The following is an 18,331-nucleotide window of genomic DNA, read 5'->3' as shown; positions in this document are numbered from 1 at the left end:
TCTGAACCCTCACCTCCTTGACCACAGGAGGTCACTGTGAACTCTCACCTCACTGACCATGGGAGGTCCATCTGAACCCTCACCTCCCTGACCACGGGAGGTCACTCTGAACCCTCACCTCCCTGACCATGGGAGGTCACTCTGAACCCTCACCTCCCTGACCGCGGGAGGTCACTCTGAACCCTCACCTTCCTGACTGCGGGAGGTCACTCTGAACCCTCACCTCCCTGACCATGAGAGGTCACTGTGAACCCTCACCTCCTGACCATGGGAGGTCACTGTGAACCCTCAGTCGTGTGGACGTTCATGCTGAATTCTGAGCTCATTACCTGTTGGTGGCTTTGCCTCAATGCTCCATTTGTACCAGAGGTTCTCTCCGTACTCGGTGTTACTGTGCTGGAGCTGATGGATCTCAATGAGATGATCTGCCCATTTCTGTGCTTGGTTGGAGAGGTCAGAGTTTAACTGGAGAGGCTGTGACTGATGTAGGGCCCGTAGTCTGTTGTGTTCTTGAAGTAGTTCAGCGTGAAATGCTTTTATTCCCTTGTCTGTAAAATGCCAGATGTCGATTGATATTTTCCACAGAGCATTACTGAGGTTGCAGTGTAACTTATTGTTTATATTATTGGCGTTAAGAATGCTACTGAAACTTACATTTGGCTTTTACACATACACCCAGCATTTACAGCACAGAAACAACCATTTAACAAAACACATCCATTCAACATTAATGCTGTACAGGGGTGTCCTCCCAACTTGTTTCATCCAATCCTATCTTTATAATCTCATATGCTTCTGCCTCACTTCCTCTGGTTTCCCCTTAAAGCCACCTTTGCTTTGCAAATCATTCACTACTTGTGATAGCGAGGTTCACAATCTTACCTTATTCACTGTGGAGGGAAGTTCCCTCAGAAGTATCAAAGATCCATAGGCTTCACCATCAAATGGAAAGAGTGAGTCACTCACTATGAGTCTGTAATGACTACAATCCGTAGGATGTTTCTGACTAGTTGCTCAGTCAATTTGAAATGCATCAGATCAGGGGACTTAATAGGGGAAATGTGGTGAGCTTGTCTCTCGTTTCAGAAGAATGCATGCCCAGACAGAATAATCTCAGAGTAAGGTGTTGCACACTTACGGTGGAGATAAGGAGGAATTTTTTTCTCTCAGAGGGTAGTGAATTTGTGAAACTCTTCACCACAGAGGGCTGGATCATTAAGTATTTTCAAGGCTAACATAGACAGGTTTCCAACTAGTCAGGGAAACAAGGGTTGTGGGGTAAAATCATTAACTTAGAGTTAAGGTTATCTGATCTACCATTGAGTGGCGGAGCAGACTTCATAGACTGAAGGGTCTACTTCTGCTATTATGTCTGATGGTCTTGCATCATATAGTGAAGTAGTATAGCATACAAAACAAGGCAAGGGTTAAAAAAAACACAAAATTAGCTTTCACTTGGTAAAGGTTAAGAAGTAAAATGTCTCAGCTTAGCTCCAAACTACAACATGCCTGTAAAGCATCTTATCATAGGAACTCAGACTCCTAAATTGTATAGACCATCACCAAAACGTGTGTGAGAGCAGTTTTAGAGAATGGTGGTATTGCGTTCTCCTCTGTGACCCTCTCAGAAATTTTATCAGATTGTGGTATAGTTGAAGCAAGTGAGAAATACATTGTCCACGTTTTGTTGTGGGTCAAGGTGAGGTCAAGAAGCCCAGGATGATTGAATCTCCATGACTCTAACCATACAGAAACAGGCCATTCAGCCTATTGAGCCTGTGCCAGTAAACAAGCACCTAACTATTCTAATCCCATTTTCCAGCATTGGCCCATAGCCTTGTATGCCTTGGCATCGCAACTGCACATTTAAATATGTTTTCAGTATTGTGACAGTTTCTGCCTCTACCACCCGCACAGTTCCAGATTCCCACCACCCTCTGGCTGAAAAATTGTTTCCCCATAGCCTCTCTAAACCTCCTGCCCATCACCTTAAATCTAACCTGGTCAGTAGTCCCCCTGTTAAGGGGAAAAGTTCCTTCCTGTTTACCCTCTCTTTGTCCCTCATAATTTTATACATCTCAATCATGTTGCCCTTCAGTTTCAAGGAAAACAATCCCGATCTGTCCAGTTTCTCTTCATGACTGAAATGCTCCAGCCCAGGCAACATCCTGGTAAATCTCCCTCTGCACCCCCTCCAGTGCTGTCACATTCCCTCTATAATGTGGATTCCAGGATTCACACAATACTCTAGCTGTGGCCTAACCAATGTTTTATACAGTTCCAGGAAAACCCTCTTAAACTCTATTAATAATGGCAAGTGTACCATATGTCCTTTTATCCACTTTCTCTACCTGCCCTGTTACCTTAAGGGACCGATATATATGCATACCAAGGTTCCTCTGATCCTTAGTGCTTCCCAGGGTCCTGCCGTTCATCATGTACTCCCTTGCCTTGTTTGTACTGTCCAAATGCATCACCTCACACTTATCTGGATTGCGTTCCGTTTGCCATTGATCAGCTCACCTGACTGGCTGGTCTGTATCCTCCTGTAATCTAAGGCTCCTCACTGTTTACCGCTCGACCAATTTTAGTGAAATAGAACCATCATAGAATTGCCACATTGTGAAAGTCTGCCACACGGCCCATCGAGTCATCGCTTCCTCAGAATTCCTTAGCATGCACAACAACGTCTTGGGCCTCCCTTATCACCCAGATTTTGAACACATCAGTCGCGTGCACACCCCCCTTCCCCACCCCCCACCCCCCAAACTCCCACAATTGTGGGAAGGAGCTCCCCGAGCTAACTGTCAGCAGTCTTCCTCAAGCTCCTGGCTTCAACTTGCTGTTGCAAATTAGTGCTCCAGTTCGCTGGTCAGGGTGTTAAACAGGACCCTCCTGTCTCATTGTTTCAGCGAGGGCCTGTCATTTGAACCAACAACGTGTTTCTGAACCTGCCGCATTTTCCCTACACTCCTCTTAAGCCCTTGTTGCACCCCCCCCCTTCCACACCCCCCACACACTTTAATGTTACGTCTATTGTTTCTATCTATTTCTGTCAGTTCAGTGTTGGCAATGTCTGTGTTGATAAAGTTCTGTGGACAGTTACAAAAGGCAGCGTAAAATGGATTGTGTTCAGGAAACTTAGGAGCTATCTGAGTTTTTTTTTCTGAAGAAGGGTCTAGGCCCGAAACGTCAGCCTTCCTGCTCCTCTGATGCTGCTTTGGCCTGCTGTGTTCATCCAGCTCTACACCTTGTTATCTGAGTTTGTACTTGGGTTTGCAGATTTAGGCTCCTCTACCATATTAACAACCATTTTCAGTTTTGCTGAGAAAAGATACATTTTGTTGAAGCTTTTCATCTTGCGCTCATCGGGACAACTCACAATAAAAAAAAAATTTAAAGGAGAATTGTTGAAATATGGTGCATTAAAGCCATCCTGCAAGATAATGGCCACTTGGATCAGATCATTTCTTTCTGTGAATCAGTAAACTGATAAAGGGCTTGAATGTGGTTCTGAAAAGTGTCAGTCCACCTCATATTACCCTGGGGTGATATCTCTAGTGTTTGAGCAACAGGTAAGCTAGTTATTTCATGTTGCTACTGTGCAGAGGTCTTCAGCACTAACAGGATGATGCCTTCAAGTGTGAAATACATTCTGCCTATCATATAAATGAGTAACGTGATATATAAATTTCAGTGTTTGTGCGCTAAGTAGGCCGTATGTCCCAAAGATTATATCAAACAGCATATCCCTTTGGCTATTCGTAACAAGCTAGGTACTGACTGTATACAACCAGACCAAAACTGCAAAATCACACCACGGTATCTAACACTAAATGTGATTCTGCAATTGGATAGCTGGTGCTGCATAATCCTGTGTGTGTGTGAAAGAATTATGCTGATTGTCAGTCAGGCTTGCAGTCTGATATACTTGTGTGTACTGGAAGTAACATATATTATTACACAGGGCTCTTTTATATACAAATAGAAAGAATGTATGCATGCACTGAGACTGTTTCAAGTCAACAAAACATGTGACACACATTTGCTGGTTCAGTTCTCAGGTCAATGTCCTGGGTGATCAGAATCAACCTTCCTGGTTTAAAATTTAAACAATGCCTAGCATTAACTATCAATCAGCATTAATGAATACATTCTCCTCGGCAATACCTCTACTAATCTGAGTCCACAGGCCGATGCATTAGCACTCTCCTATCATACAGTGTAAATGTTGATTTTTCTTTAAGTGGTATTCTTGTAAATTGTCCTGATGAATGTAAGATGAAAAGCTTCTTTTTTCTCACAATATTCAAGTTCTCACTACCTACAAATGACTATGTTTTCAGCTTCCGGACATGACATGTATTTTTTAGAGAACAAAACACATACCTGGCAGTGGTGCCACGTTGCCTGTTTCTGGTGCCTTACCACTGTCTCCTTGCACCGAACTGCACTCGACCTCCTTCACTTTACTTCCAACTGGCAGGACATTCTTAGCAAAGTAGCCAGGGTTGGTGATGTTACCGGCGGGGTCAAACTGGGCTACCACAATAGTGAGACCTTTGCCATCTGATGCCAGGCCAGCCCCCATCTCCTTGGACTCTCTCCAAACCAACTGTGTAAAATGGCCTGCAGAGGAACAGCAGTCAGGCGATTGATAAAGAGCACAGGTCAGCTGCAATCCACATCTTCTACGACCTAATTCAATGCTCTCCTAGACAGACTCCCACTTCCCATTCAATGTAAACTTCAGCCCATTCAAATTTCTGCTGCTCACGTTCTCATTCACAATGGAGTCCTGCTCACCCCTGTGTTCACTGAGCTGCATTGGCTCCTAGTTGGGCAAAACCTCGATTTTGAAATTCTCATCCTTGTTTTAATCTCTTCAGATACCTGCACTTTCCTTTCTCATTCATATTCTCCAGTTCCACAACCCTCTGAGATCTCCATACTGCTCCAGATCTGGCATTGCTCCTACAATTTTGCAAATCTAATATCATGTAGAGACATTTACACCAGCAGAGATGCTCAGCCCGTTTTTGATGATCTCTTGGTGTTCCCAATAATGAATTGCGATGAAGTGTGGTACCTGTTGTGACATATTTTACACACAATGATGAGCTTCTTTGGTTCTGGTCTCTTGCTTGAGGGGTGCGAGCGCTGACCCAGTCTATTTGGAAACTCATCAACTCTTCTTCAAATACTTCAGTCATTGCAACAGGCAGCTGGCATACAGTTTAATATCTCATTCCTAGTGCCACCAATAACATGTCATTGCTACTGTGCGGCGTTTGGGAATTATGTGCTTGAGCCTCGCAACAGCTACAGAAACAAAGCCAGAGACACGGAGACACTGCCATTCTGGTCACTTACACCTTGCAGTTGCCATCTCATCAGGCAGCCAATTGGATTGCCCAGCTGGCAGGTGACTGAGAGAACTCACATTGGGAGCTCAACAGAAGGCCTGGGATGTGCCGTGATTGGGAGGAATGGGGAAGACTGCTGCTCTTCCTGGTCCTTGACCATTACTGAGGCAGGCACTCACCTCTCAGAGTGGATGCAAAGTTCAACATTCTTTGGTCATATAACAACGAAACATGATAATGCAAAGACAAAGGGAATTGCTCTATGCTTTTTTGATTTGATTTGATTTATTATTGTCACATGTACCTAGGAACAGTGAAAAATTTTGTTTTACGTGCAGCACAGGCAGATCATACCATACAAAGTGCATTAGGGTAATAGAACAGAACGAGGAATACAATGTTACAGCTGCAGAGAAGGTGCACAAACATCGATATTTAAATTTAAAATTTGAGAGGTCCATTCAGAAGTCTAATAACAGTGGGGAAGAAGCTGTTCTTGAATCTGTTGTTATGTATGTTTAGGTTTTTGTGTCTTCTGGCAGACAGAAGAGGTTGCAAGAGATTATAAACAGGGTGGGAGGGGTCTTTGATGATGTCGGCTGCCTTCCTGAGGCAGTGAGAGGTGTAGATGGAGTCAATGGATGGAACATTGGCTTTATCAAATGCATTTCAATGTTTGTCACTGGAGAGAATGGTACTTACTGCGTTGCTATGGCTATCAGAAAACATTGAAGGTAATAACACCAATCAATCCACAATAGGAAAACCTAGAGATTACCAGAATGTCTTTGACATTATGAACGAATTGGACAACATAGATGTGGAGAGAATTCCACATGTAGGAGTGTTCAAAAGTGTGGACCATGAATAGTAGTAACTAATGAATCCAAGGATGTTAAAATAAAGCCTTTACTCAGTGAGTAGTGAGAATGTAGAATTTTGCTACTGAAGGAAGGAATTGGGCTAAACAACTTAGATGTTTTTAAAGGTAACTAGATGTGTCCAAGAGAAAAGGGATTAAAAAGATATGCTGAATTGCTGAGATAAAGCAGATGGAATAAGAAGAGACTTGTGTGAAGTTCAGATACTTACACAGACTATTTGGGACAAATGGTGGTGCATATTTTACATAACTCAATGCAATCATTGTGTGCAATGGAAAGAAACAAAACTTACCACAATTCTTCTGAAATCCAGGAGAGGAGAAGTCATAATTTTTAATTTCATTGTACCAGGAGTCAGCAGCATCCTTTCCTTTAAACGTAGAAAGATTGACAGCTTAACACACTTACAGCATAAACAGGGCACAGTCTGGGGCAGGAGACAAGCCCTCAAGTATCATGCTAATAAACTAGTTACAATAAACTCTTATCAGAAACTCCTCTTCGGACAAACTGGATATACATGAACTCCTGTTATACTAAACTCCTGTCAGAATACACTCAAGTTACAATAAATTCAATCCACAACAAAGTTCTGCTGTCGTAAACAAAAGTTATAAATAAATTCCAGTTGTAATAAACACTTGTCAGAATAAAATACTGCTACAATAAATTTCTCATTACAATAAATAATTGTTATAAAACTCCAAGTTAGTTCAATTGTGTTAAATTGTTTTATAATTAAATTCTTCCCATAATAAACCATTGCAAGAAACACGCTTTCAACTTCTGTTTGCAATAATCTCGTTAGAATAAACTTTTTATACAATTAATAGCAAAAAAAACTTAAGCTCTTATACTCATAAATTCTTGTTATAATTCTAATTATTTTATTTGCAATTTTGTTGGAAGTATTCATCTGCTGAAGTGTCTCGATTATATTGTAGACTTGATTCAACTTTAGCTTCAAGAAGTGTACAATCTATGCCTAGAGATTCAGAAGACTCTCAAATATCGAGCACAATCTGATGATTCTTGTACAACATGGGCAGGAAATTCCTGGAAGCAGTTTCCTCTCCTCACAGGTCACTTTGCCAGAGAAACGGAGATAAGCAAGCAACTCCTGGGAATTTTAAGGTCACAGATATGTACAGCAGTGCTTATGTGAAGCTATAGTTAGCTTTGGCTCCTCTATTAGAGAAATCGTACTTGGGATAGCTTTGGATAAGGATCTTGTGACCCATATGGATCATATAGGGGTGGCACGGTTTACTGCTGCCTCACAGCGCCAGGAACCCGGATTTGGTTCCAGCCTCGGGTGACTATGTAGAGTTTGCACATTCTCCCCGTTTCCTCCGTGGTTTCCTCCGAGTGCTCTGGTTTCCTCCCACAGTCCAAAGATGTGCAGGGTAGTTGGATTGGCCACGCTAAATTGCCCGTAGTGCCCAGGAATGTTTAGGTTAGGTGGGTTAGACATGGGAAATGCAGGGGTAGGGGAATGGGTCTGGGTGGGATGCTTTTTGGAGGGACGGTGTGGACCTGTTGGGCCAAAGGGCCTGTTTCCACACTGTAGGGACTTTTGATATAGATGTAGAGTTATGGAGCTTCTGTAGATTTGGAGAAGGTGAGACTTTGTAAAATTAATTGAGTTGTATTGAGTCCAGGGTATAGCAAAGTGCATATTGGCTGTGGGTTGAACATACTTGATGAGCTGGGGTCATATTTTACAAATTGAACAAATTGAAGTTGAGAGGGAGGAGGTATTAGCAGTTTCAGTGAGCTTGAAAGTAAATAAATCACAAGGCCCACATGGGGTATATCCCAGGCTGCTGTGTGAAGCAAGGAAGGAGAGTTTAGGGAATTCAACATTAATTGTCAAATCATCTCTGGCCACAAGTGGCAGAACAGAGGATTAAAGAACAGCTCCTATGCGAACATTATTTAAGAAAGGTGGTAAGGATAAACCAGGAAACTACAGGCCTGTGAGTCTAACATCAGTACTAGAGAAATGATTGGAAAAAATTCTGAGAAATAAAATAAATCGCCTGTTGGAGAGACATGGATTCATCAAGGATAATCAGCACGGTTTTTTTTCAGGGAGAGATCATAATCTAACAAATTTGTATTTTCCAAGGAGATGACTAGGTGAGTAGATGAGGGTAACACAGTTGATGAACTATATGGACGTCAGTAAGGCTTTTAACAAGGTGTCATATGGCGACTAGTCAAGATGTCCAAGGCTTCCAGGGCAATTTGGGTCAAAATAGACTTAACGGCATGAGGCAGAGAGTAATGGTCAAAAAGTGTCTTTGTGACTGGAAGTGTGTATCCAGTGATGTGTCACAGAGTCTGGTGCTGGGTCTCTTGCTGCTAGTAGTGTGCATAATATTCTAGACATGAATCCCCGTGGCATGATTGGTAAGTTCACAGATGGTGCAAAAATTAGTGGTGGTGCGGTAAACAGCAAAGAGGAAAGTCTACAGGATGATACAGATGGGCTGGTGGGATGGGCTGAACAGTGGCAAATGGAATTTGATTCCAAAAAGTGTGAGGCGATGCATTTTGGGAGGATTAACAAGGCAAGGGAGTACACATTGAATATCGAGCCTTAGGAAGTATACAGGATCAGAGGGATCTTAGTGTGCATGTCCACAGATCCTTACAGGTAGCAGGGCAGGGAGAGAAAATGGTTGAGAAGGAGAGAGATTCCTGCCTTTAAGTGTTAAGACATTGAATATAAAAGTAAGGAGGTTATGATGGAACTGTATAAGATCTTATTTAGGAATACTGAGTTCTCATCTCTAAAATGATATGAAGGATTTTTTAAAAATTCATTGAAAGGATGGTGGTGTCACTGGCTGTGTCAGCATTCATTGCCCAATCCCTAATTGCCCACAGGGCAGGTAAGAATCAGCCACATTGCTGAGGGTTTGGAGTCACATACAGGCCAGTCTAGGTAAGGATGGCAGTTACCTTGCCTGAATGGCATTAATGAACCAAATGGGTTTTTCCAACAAGGGACAATGGTTTCATGGACTTAATTAGACTCTTAATTCCAGACTTTGTTAAACATTGAGTTTAAATTCTATCATCTAGCATGGCAGTGATTTGAAACCAGGTCCCCGAGACATTAACTGGGACTTTGGATTAATAGTCCAGTGACAACAGCATGAGACCATGTCTGTCTGATGTAGTTACATGAGAGAAAGTGCAGACAAGAGTCACTAAAATGTTACCTGGGCTGGAATGATTTATCTATGAAGTTTCATCTGCGATAGTCTTGGGGATTGTGCACCTTACAGCAGAGAAGGTTGGGGGTGGTGGAATATCATTGAAGTGTATAAAGGTGTCAGGGGTACAGATAGATCGAGAGAAAGCTTTCCATTTGTAGTAGAGGGTCAATAACCAGGAGACACAGTTTTAAGGTAAGGAATGGGAGGTTTAGAGGGGATTTAAGGAAAACCTTTTTCACCCAGAAGATAGCGAGTCTCTGGAATTCACTGCCTGAAAGTTTGGTGGAGGCAGAAACCATCAAGACATTTAAGAAGTAATTATATGAGCACTTGAAATGCCAGAGAATTCAAGGCCACAGGCCAAGTGTTGATAAATAGGATTGGAATAGATAGATGTTTGATGACTGGTATGTACGCAGTGTAAAGACTCTATGACTCTATGAAATACAAACCCAGTCCCACAAATGTTGACCAAGAAACATTGTGTGTGTTTCAAGTGGTGATGAGATATACCTGTGACCTGGAGACTGCCAGAGCCTTGCTGACACCAGATATTCTCCCCATACGGTGTGTCGCTGTGCTTCAATGTCCTGGAAGCGACCAGATGCTTCACCCACTTCTCAGCTTTCTCACTCATTGCTGCGTTCAGGGTTAACGGCCCTGCTCCGTGTTTCACTCGATATTCATTCACCGATTTCAGCAACTGTGCAGCGAAATGTTCCCCTGAAAGAAAGTGATGGTCAGTGATGGACTGCAAAGCCCACAGAGCGAGGGAGCTTGCCTTGAGGAAGTACAATGTCTCTCTCACCCCCTCACTTCTCTCTCTATAGAAGGTGGCTGCAACATTCTCCCTTCTAGCATTAAATAACAATCTGTGTGTGATCACTGAAAGTGAAAGAGGAGGAACACCATACAGGAGAATTATGCAGCGGATGTAAAGATGAAAATTCAGACTCTTCCTCACCCGACCTGAAAATGCATCAAAAACAGAAACATTTTGTATAGTGGAAGAAAAATAACAAGGAAGGAAGGAAGCGTCAGCGGATGTTCCAACATTGAGAGAAATCTTGTGCATTACCTAAAGATTGCAGACAGGGTAGTAAGATCTTGTCTAATTACTTGAGAACATTGTTGAAGCAGGTTCAGAAATTTGTGGATCCACTGGGAGGTGTGTTTTCCCTGACCCAATAACCACAGGTCACATGAACAGGAACCAGGTTTGATTCCACCCTCGGGTGACTGTCTGTGCAGAGCTTGCATGTTCTTCCTGTGCCTGCATGGGTTTCCTCCCACAGTCCAAAGATGTGCAGGGTGGGTGGATTGGCCATGCTAAATTGCCCATAGTGTCCAGAGATACATAGGTTAGGTGGTTTAGCCATGTGAAATAAGGGATAGGGTAGGACGTGGGTTGCATTTTCGAGGATCAGGGTGGGCTGAATGGCCTGCTTCTACTCTGTAGGGTTCTATGACCTCTTGATTGAACATCTATAAGTGCTGACAAAGACTGTTAATGATTTTCACAGTTATCTCAACAGTCTGTTCACTGGAAATGTGTGGGTAGCTGGCTCCTCCTCCTGCTTTAAAAATACCGCTGTGTGATGGAGGCTCTGAGATCCGATGATGCAATCTGAAATCATCGTTTGTAATTTATACCGGGACCTGACCTCGTCCTGCTAGGCCTTTGAATCTCCAGTCCCTCGATTCTGCTCAGAGTCTCGGAGTTACCCAAACCAAGCTTTTAGTCATTGTTCCACTTCAAACTTTATTTTCAGTTTTTCTTACATGTACAAGTGATTTTCATAGAACAACAAGAGGTAATCTCGTTGAAACCCACAAAGTAATAAAAGGGATAGACAAGTAGGTAAGATGTATCTCTTGCTGGCGAGTCTAAAAGCTGAGAGAACAATTTTAAAATACTGAGGTCTAAGAGGAGGATAAGTTTTCATGGAATCCCTACTGTGTGGAAGCAGGCCATTCAGACCATCAAGTCCACACTGACCCTCCAAAGAGCATCCCAACCCTTATCCTATCCTATCCCTTAACCCTGCACTTCCTACAGCCAATCCATCTAACTTACACATCTTTGGACTGTGGGAGGAAACCGGAGCACCCGGAAGAAACACATGCAGACACAGGGAGAATGTGCAAACTCCACACAGACAGTCGCCCGAGGCTGGAATCAAACTCGGGTGGGTCCCTGGTGCGGTGAGGCAGCAGTGCTAACCACTGAGCCACCATGCCGCCTGCTCAGACTGCTGGGAGCTTTGGAATGCTCTCCACAGAGGGTTGTGAAAGCTCAGTCTGTGAGTATGTTGAAGGTAGAGATTAACAGATTTCTGATTATATGTTACACACAGGGTTATGGGGATGGAGTGGGTAAAAGGCATTGAAGTGTTTGATCTGTCATAAATTGAGTTGAATGTTGAATGGCTTGGCAAGCTCATTGGGGTGACTAGGATACTTCTGTTCCTAACAAAGCCCGCAGCTGGCAGTAGTGCCACGTTGCCTGTTTCTGGTGCCTTACCACTGTCTCCTTGTGCCGAACCACTCTCGTCCTCCTTCACTTTACTTCCAACTGGCAGGACGTTTTCAGCAAAGTAGCCAGGGTTGGTGATGTTACCGGCTGGGTCAAACTGGGCCACCACGATGGTGAGACCTTTGCCATCTGATGCCAGGCCAGCCCCCATCTCCTTGGACTCTCTCCAAACCAACTGTGTAAAATGGCCTGCAGAGGAACAGCAGTCAGGTGATTTACAAAGAGCACAGACAGTTCACATATATGCTCTATCTTCCAATCTATCTGTAGCAGCCTGCAAGAAACAATCCTGCTCTTATCAACAGACTATTCCTGAACTTTAGAAAATCAAATTACTTACTCCCAGTGTATCTAGCAGCAGAGATACCTGCAATAATAACTTGCCTTTATCATAAAACATTGTGCAAAAACACTTTATAGAATTCTTATTAAAAATTGACCACCACTCAAAAGTAAAGCATGAAAGAAATTATCAAAAACTTGTGTATGGAGGTGGTTCTGATGACAGGACCAAAGTCAATGGGCAGAGTGGTTTAAGTGTGATTAGTTTCAGAGTGTTACCTAAAACAGCTGAAGTCATGTGGTGACAGGAGGGGAAGAGGGTTCAGAGATGTGGTGACAGGAGGGGAAGAGGGTACAAAGATGTGGTGACAGGAGGGGAAGAGGGTACAAAGATGTGGTGACAGGAGGCGAAAAGGGTACAGCGATGTGGCAGGGAGGGGTGAGGAGGGGGAGGGTTAGCATATCATAATAGGATTTGACAAATATTATTGAAATAACTGAGAAAGCTTGACTGGAAAGGAACATCATTTGTTGCTGAACACTAAAATAGAGCCATGACTCAGGGTGTACATAGGCCAGCCCCAGCCCAGAACAGAACTGAAAGTTGGGTTTGGGAGGAGGTGGGATTTGAACGCAGGCCTCCTGGTTCACAGGTAGGGACACTACCATTACACCACAAGAACCTCTAGCTCTGCTTTTTTCATCAGCTAATCAGCGATGGAGGGGTAAGTTTGTGGTAGGGAAATGGTCCCAGTAGCACGTTACTTGTCACATCTTGTGAATCTGAAAATGACCCATTTATGCTGACTGCTTCTTGTTTGCTAGCCATTCCTCTATCTTATTACTCCCTCCTCCATCAACCTTTGCTTTCTGCTATTTCCTTTGATGTAGCGTCTTATCAAATACCTTCTGGAGAACATCCATCAGTTCTCCTTTTTGTTTTTTTTTTAACCAGAAGCTCTTACACATGACCAAACAGCTTTCCCAACGCCAAATCACTGGGACACTTCATAATTTTTTGTTTGTTTTTAACTATCGGCACCAACCAATAAAACACCATGTGTTCAATTGTGCATTTACAAGCAAAGTCCATTGTGGGCAAAGTAAAGTGAGGGGGTGGTCAGGAGAGGGTGAAGGGACTAAATCAAAATGGAGTTGGAGGGGGAATTTATGTAGTATATTCCCAATGGTGCCCACCTGTCTCGAATGGCATTGAGAGCATTAATGGACGGTGCATGCTCTCTCTCCAAGGACATGGATGTAACCATGGAAGAGGGCAGGCAGTCGGGAGAGATGCCCCTCTCCATAGTCTGCAGCCTGGGCCAGGCCCAATGCACTGCCACGGGGTGGTCCTCCCATCTGCCCACACCCCTCTGCACCGGTTGCCCAAGTATCAGGAGCATGGAGCTGAAGGGCAACCAAAAAACACAACAAAATATTTCTCAAATAACTAGGAAGGGGGTGCAATGACCACAAACAATATATATGCATAATCCTTGGCTCCGCAGTGCCACAAAGTAAACAGTGGGGCTGGGAGTCCATGAACTGCCGCAATCTTCAGTTACAAGGGTCTGCTGCCTGTAACACCATCCACTGCAGGTCCCCAAAGGAAAGAGGAAGGGCTCCCATGTAGAGAGCCTTCCACTGGGGCTCCCTACCACCTGCCAAGGTGTGTCTGGGCGGTGGATGTAAGAGTCGAGGTAGTTGGTGTGCAGCAGCAGCCTGTATGAGAAAAACATCTCTTTGCAAGGTGTAAAGACACACTCAGTTTACCCAAGGAGATTCTGAGGGAGGTTCAGGACCAATGTGAAATTCCATTGTGAGTTGGGGTATGCTCAGATGGGATTCCAGGTCAGTATCGTCCAAATGGTGCATGGTGTTGGGTCTGAGCATCGCCATTTTCAGGTGATGGATGGCATTGGCTGTGAGCTGGATCTCCACCGATGCCCTGCTGGCCAATCCCTGAAGCTGGGTCTGCTTTATTCTTTTTCAGTCCTACTCAGAAGTGTTATCACACACAACTGAGTGAGCCTGCTACCACCAAAATCACCATGATTGTTTTATGTGTAATCTACTACACTACCATCATCAGTAATCTCCTGTGCAGTCAATTAAATATTAACAGGCAAAACACTCTGGGTCTACTTTATAATTTTTTAATTAACCTATTTTTCTAATCAACATGTTCAGAGATGTTGTTACTCAGCTCTGGAGCAGGTGGGACTTGAACCCAGGTCTTCCAGTGCAGGGTAGGGACCACTGTGCCACAAAAGGGTCTGCTTTATAAAGGGCTCAGGTGATGAGTTCCATCTGGGCAGACTATTTCCTGTTACCAAGGGAACTCACACTCAATGGGATTAGTGAATACCCATGGGTGTTCTGGGTTTATATTCATAAATTTGGAGCGATGGACGGAACCATTCAAGGCAGTGCGTTGAATGAAACAGTGAAACACAGTCTGACATGTAAAGATAAACATGGGCCTTGTAGTTGGTGGCAACCCAAGCCCTTGGAGAGTTGGAGAGATTAAGGAGACAACTGTAAGCTTCCAATGTATCTCCTAGGACTAAATGCAATAATAGCAGTTGGCTTTGCAAAGTAATTGTTCATTCCCTCTTTGATATTCCCTACTGCCTTGTCAACCTTTCCATTGGCCTTGTTTTCCTTTTCTAACAAAACGTGGCTGATGTCAAAGAAAAGGTCACTTGTCCAAAAGGTCACTAGAAATCATTGCTCATCAGTGCAGTCATGAATGATGGATGAATAGGATTTACCGCAGAACCGATATAAATATCAAAGCTATGCATGATTAGAAATCTCTAAAGGATGAAAGGTCATGATGGCATTGGAGCAGTCGGGTCTGGAGGTTAAAAATTCATAGATCAGGGTTTCAGCAGTCAATGGGCCTCAGGCATGGTGTATCGATGATGGTAGGCAGCACAAAGGTTTGGGATGGGGAGATTATTGAGTAGGAAGCAGCTCAGTCAAATCAGATGGCAAAGTTGGAAATAACTGCCTCAGCCTCAGATATGATGAGTCAGAGTGGTAAGAGGGCCAATGATGATAAATGTTTGAGAAGAATTCAGTTAGAGACATTTACAGCTTATCTAGAATTAGATATCAGAAAAACTGTCTAACTCCACAGAGATGGAAGTGTTGGGAGAGTTGGAGAAATAGAGCTGGATATCTTGTTGTTGGGAATGCATGTTTTATGGATGATGAGAACTTTAAAAATTACATTTGGGCATTACTGGATTGAAAAAGTGTTGTCATGTGGTTGCTTGGAGTTGCAGATTCAAAAGCTTAAAGGAGACTATGGTTTATTTGTTTACAATAAAACAAACGAATTTGGAAAATGATGTCTGGCTATGTTAAAGGGCGATATAAGGATGGAGTTTTATTGCTTTAGTCATTGAGCAAGCAGACCTGGAGAACCCTATTGGATTTATGCTACTATCACCTAGCAACTAGCCTCTAAACTGCGGTAATGGGTTCTTTCTTCACCTCACATCTAGAAAACGTGGGTAGTTACTGGAGAAGTTTGCAAGGAGAAGCAGTACAGTCTCTCACTCTGTCAGAGAGTCAGTAACAGTTAGAGATTGGAGGTGAATACAGCATAGTCTATATCTCTCTCAGAGAAGTAGTTTTTTTTAAAAAAGTGACTGTGAAATATCTGGATTCCTAATTATTTCTCAGCTGAATTTGAAATCTAGTCTTAAGATTTTCCATTGTTCTGAAACTGTCAGTAAATGATCCCATCAACCGAAATTCAAACGAATTGTAAAAAAATGCATCTAAAATCACCCTTGACCTAGAGGCATGTGGAGTTTCTTTTTTCTTTTTCTCTAATTTTTCCCCAACTGCAAATTTGTGTGTGTCTGTGTATGTGTGTTTGGGATTAAGGGTATATAGTTTAATTTGCATTGTAGCTTAATTGATAACAGTTTGACACTTGTTGGAAGAATAAGTTTGCCTGTAAAAAACATGTTATTTTTCAGTTATTGAAAAGCCTGGTGAAAATCTTTCATTCTAATGAACAACAATAAAGAGAAACAAGTTGACTATACCTGGTGATTAAATAAGGAAATTACACTTTTGGTACAGTTTGTAGAGTGGTAGATTTTGTTTCTTCCTGTAAATTTATAATGATGTGGAAGTTGGCCACATATTTGCCAATAGTGTCCCCAAGGAAAGTTGGAAAGGGGCGTGAGCCGAGGATTAATCCTTGGGAAAGTCTATAGCTGAAGTTGCAGGTTAAGGAAGTGAAACCATTTTTAGAACACTCTGACTATTTATTGAATAGGTGAGATTTGAGCCAAGTGAGGAGTCTCACTGAGTTGGTCATTAGAAAAGTGGTATGATGGTGCAGTTTATCATGACACAGGCTTTAGCTTTGGTTGGCTAGCAAAATTAAAGTATATGGTATAGGAGGTAATGTATTTGCATGGATTAAGGACTGACTAACAAACAGAAAAGAAGGAGTAGGAATAAATGGGCCATTCTTGTATTGGCAGGCTGTGACTATTGGGGTACCACAAGGATCAGTACTTGGACCTCAGCATCAATGATTTCAAAGTGAGGACTAAACGTAATATTTCCAAATTTGCAGATGACACAAAGGTAAGCAGGAATGTGTGTTGTGAGAGAGATGTAAAACATTTTCAGGAAGATTTGGAAAGGCTTAGTGACTGGATAAGAACCTGGCCGTTAGAATATAATGTCGAAAAATGTGAGATTATCCACTTTGGTCGTAGGAAGAGATGAGCAGAGCATTTCATAAATGAGAGGCTGGAAAATGTAGATGCACAAAGGGACTTGGATCTCAGGGTAACTGGGTCACTGAAGGCTAACATGCAGGTGCAGAAAACTGTTAGGAAGATCAGTAGAATATTAATCTTTACTGCAAGGGGATTTGAGTACAGAAATAGTGAAATGTTGCTTCAATGGTGTAGGAGCTTGGTTAGACTGCACCTAGAGTACTGTGTACTGCTTTTGTCTCCTTATCTCAGAAAAGACGTTATTGTCATATGGGAAGTGCAACGAAGCTTCATCAGAGGAAGTACTATCCCATTAGGAGAGATTGGGCCTGAGGTCTCATCGTAATCTCATTGCACATGGATGATGGTAAGGGTATGCAGGGTAGTTTGATCTTGTAGTGGGATAATAGGTCGGCAGAACATCATGGGCCAAAGTGCCTGTACTGTGCTGTACTGTTCTATGTTCTATGTAACTTGTTGGGTCAGTCAGTTACTTACCACAATTCTTTTGAAATCCAGGAGAAGAGAAGTTATATTTTTTAACTTCATTGTACCAAGAATCTGCAACTTCCTTTCCTGGAAATATGGATAGAATTATTTAATTAAATCCATTGTAAGTAGTGGTGTGCCACAGTGAGAAAAAAGATATACTTAGATATCTCTCTGCAAGTAATTTTGTTATAAAGGCCTCTGTCATGATTAATCTTCAGTTATCATTAACCCCTATATAACACACCATTATACAGTATCCATTGTAATAAACTGTCATGAAAAATTGTTGCAATGAACTCCTTGCAATTAATTAATTTTAATGAACTGTTATTATTCTGAATCTCTATTTTAGTAAGGCTGATCTTGACAAACCCTGTTCCAGTAAAGTTATGATAAAATTTAAAAATCAAAGAACTGTAGATGCTGGAAATCAGAAACAATAACAAAAATTGCTGGAAAAGCTCAGCAATTCACAGGGATTAAATTCACAAGGGACGAAGAAAACAACAATCAACTTCCGTTTCTGGACGTTAGAGTTGAGCGTATGACCAATGGGGAGTTCCAAAACCTCATTATACAGAAAAGCAACCCATATGGATTAAATCCTCAGCTTCCACAGCAACCACCTCAACGTCCACAAACAAAGCTGCATTTGGACACTATTTAAATGGGTCAGGACACACTGCAACACCCCAGAACTACGCAGGAAGGAGGAAGAGCACCTTTACAAAATCCTCACTATAAACGGATATCCCCGCAACTTCATCCACAGATGCCTACTAAA

At 42.6% G+C, this 18,331-nt stretch overlaps 1 protein-coding gene across 1 annotated transcript in view; it reads right to left on the bottom strand.

Annotated features, from left to right (window-relative positions):
- glipr2 (GLI pathogenesis-related 2) overlaps positions 1-18,331 on the bottom strand; it is a 46,196-nt gene that overhangs the window by 9,335 nt on the left and 18,530 nt on the right. Inside the window, exons 4-9 of the mRNA XM_020529682.2 lie at positions 17,554-17,631; positions 12,005-12,205; positions 9,994-10,203; positions 6,543-6,620; positions 4,390-4,629; positions 330-548 (exon numbers count right to left, since the gene is read on the bottom strand). Of these exons, the coding sequence (XP_020385271.1) occupies positions 330-548; positions 4,390-4,629; positions 6,543-6,620; positions 9,994-10,203; positions 12,005-12,205; positions 17,554-17,631 (1,026 nt within the window). The remainder of the gene's footprint in view (positions 1-329; positions 549-4,389; positions 4,630-6,542; positions 6,621-9,993; positions 10,204-12,004; positions 12,206-17,553; positions 17,632-18,331) is intronic.

This window comes from Rhincodon typus, chromosome 28, assembly GCF_021869965.1.
Source record: "Rhincodon typus isolate 14 chromosome 28, sRhiTyp1.1, whole genome shotgun sequence".
NCBI classification, from domain to species: domain Eukaryota; kingdom Metazoa; phylum Chordata; class Chondrichthyes; order Orectolobiformes; family Rhincodontidae; genus Rhincodon; species Rhincodon typus.
Note: the sequence above shows the minus strand (reverse complement) of the source record. Positions and strands in the feature narration are given on the sequence as shown.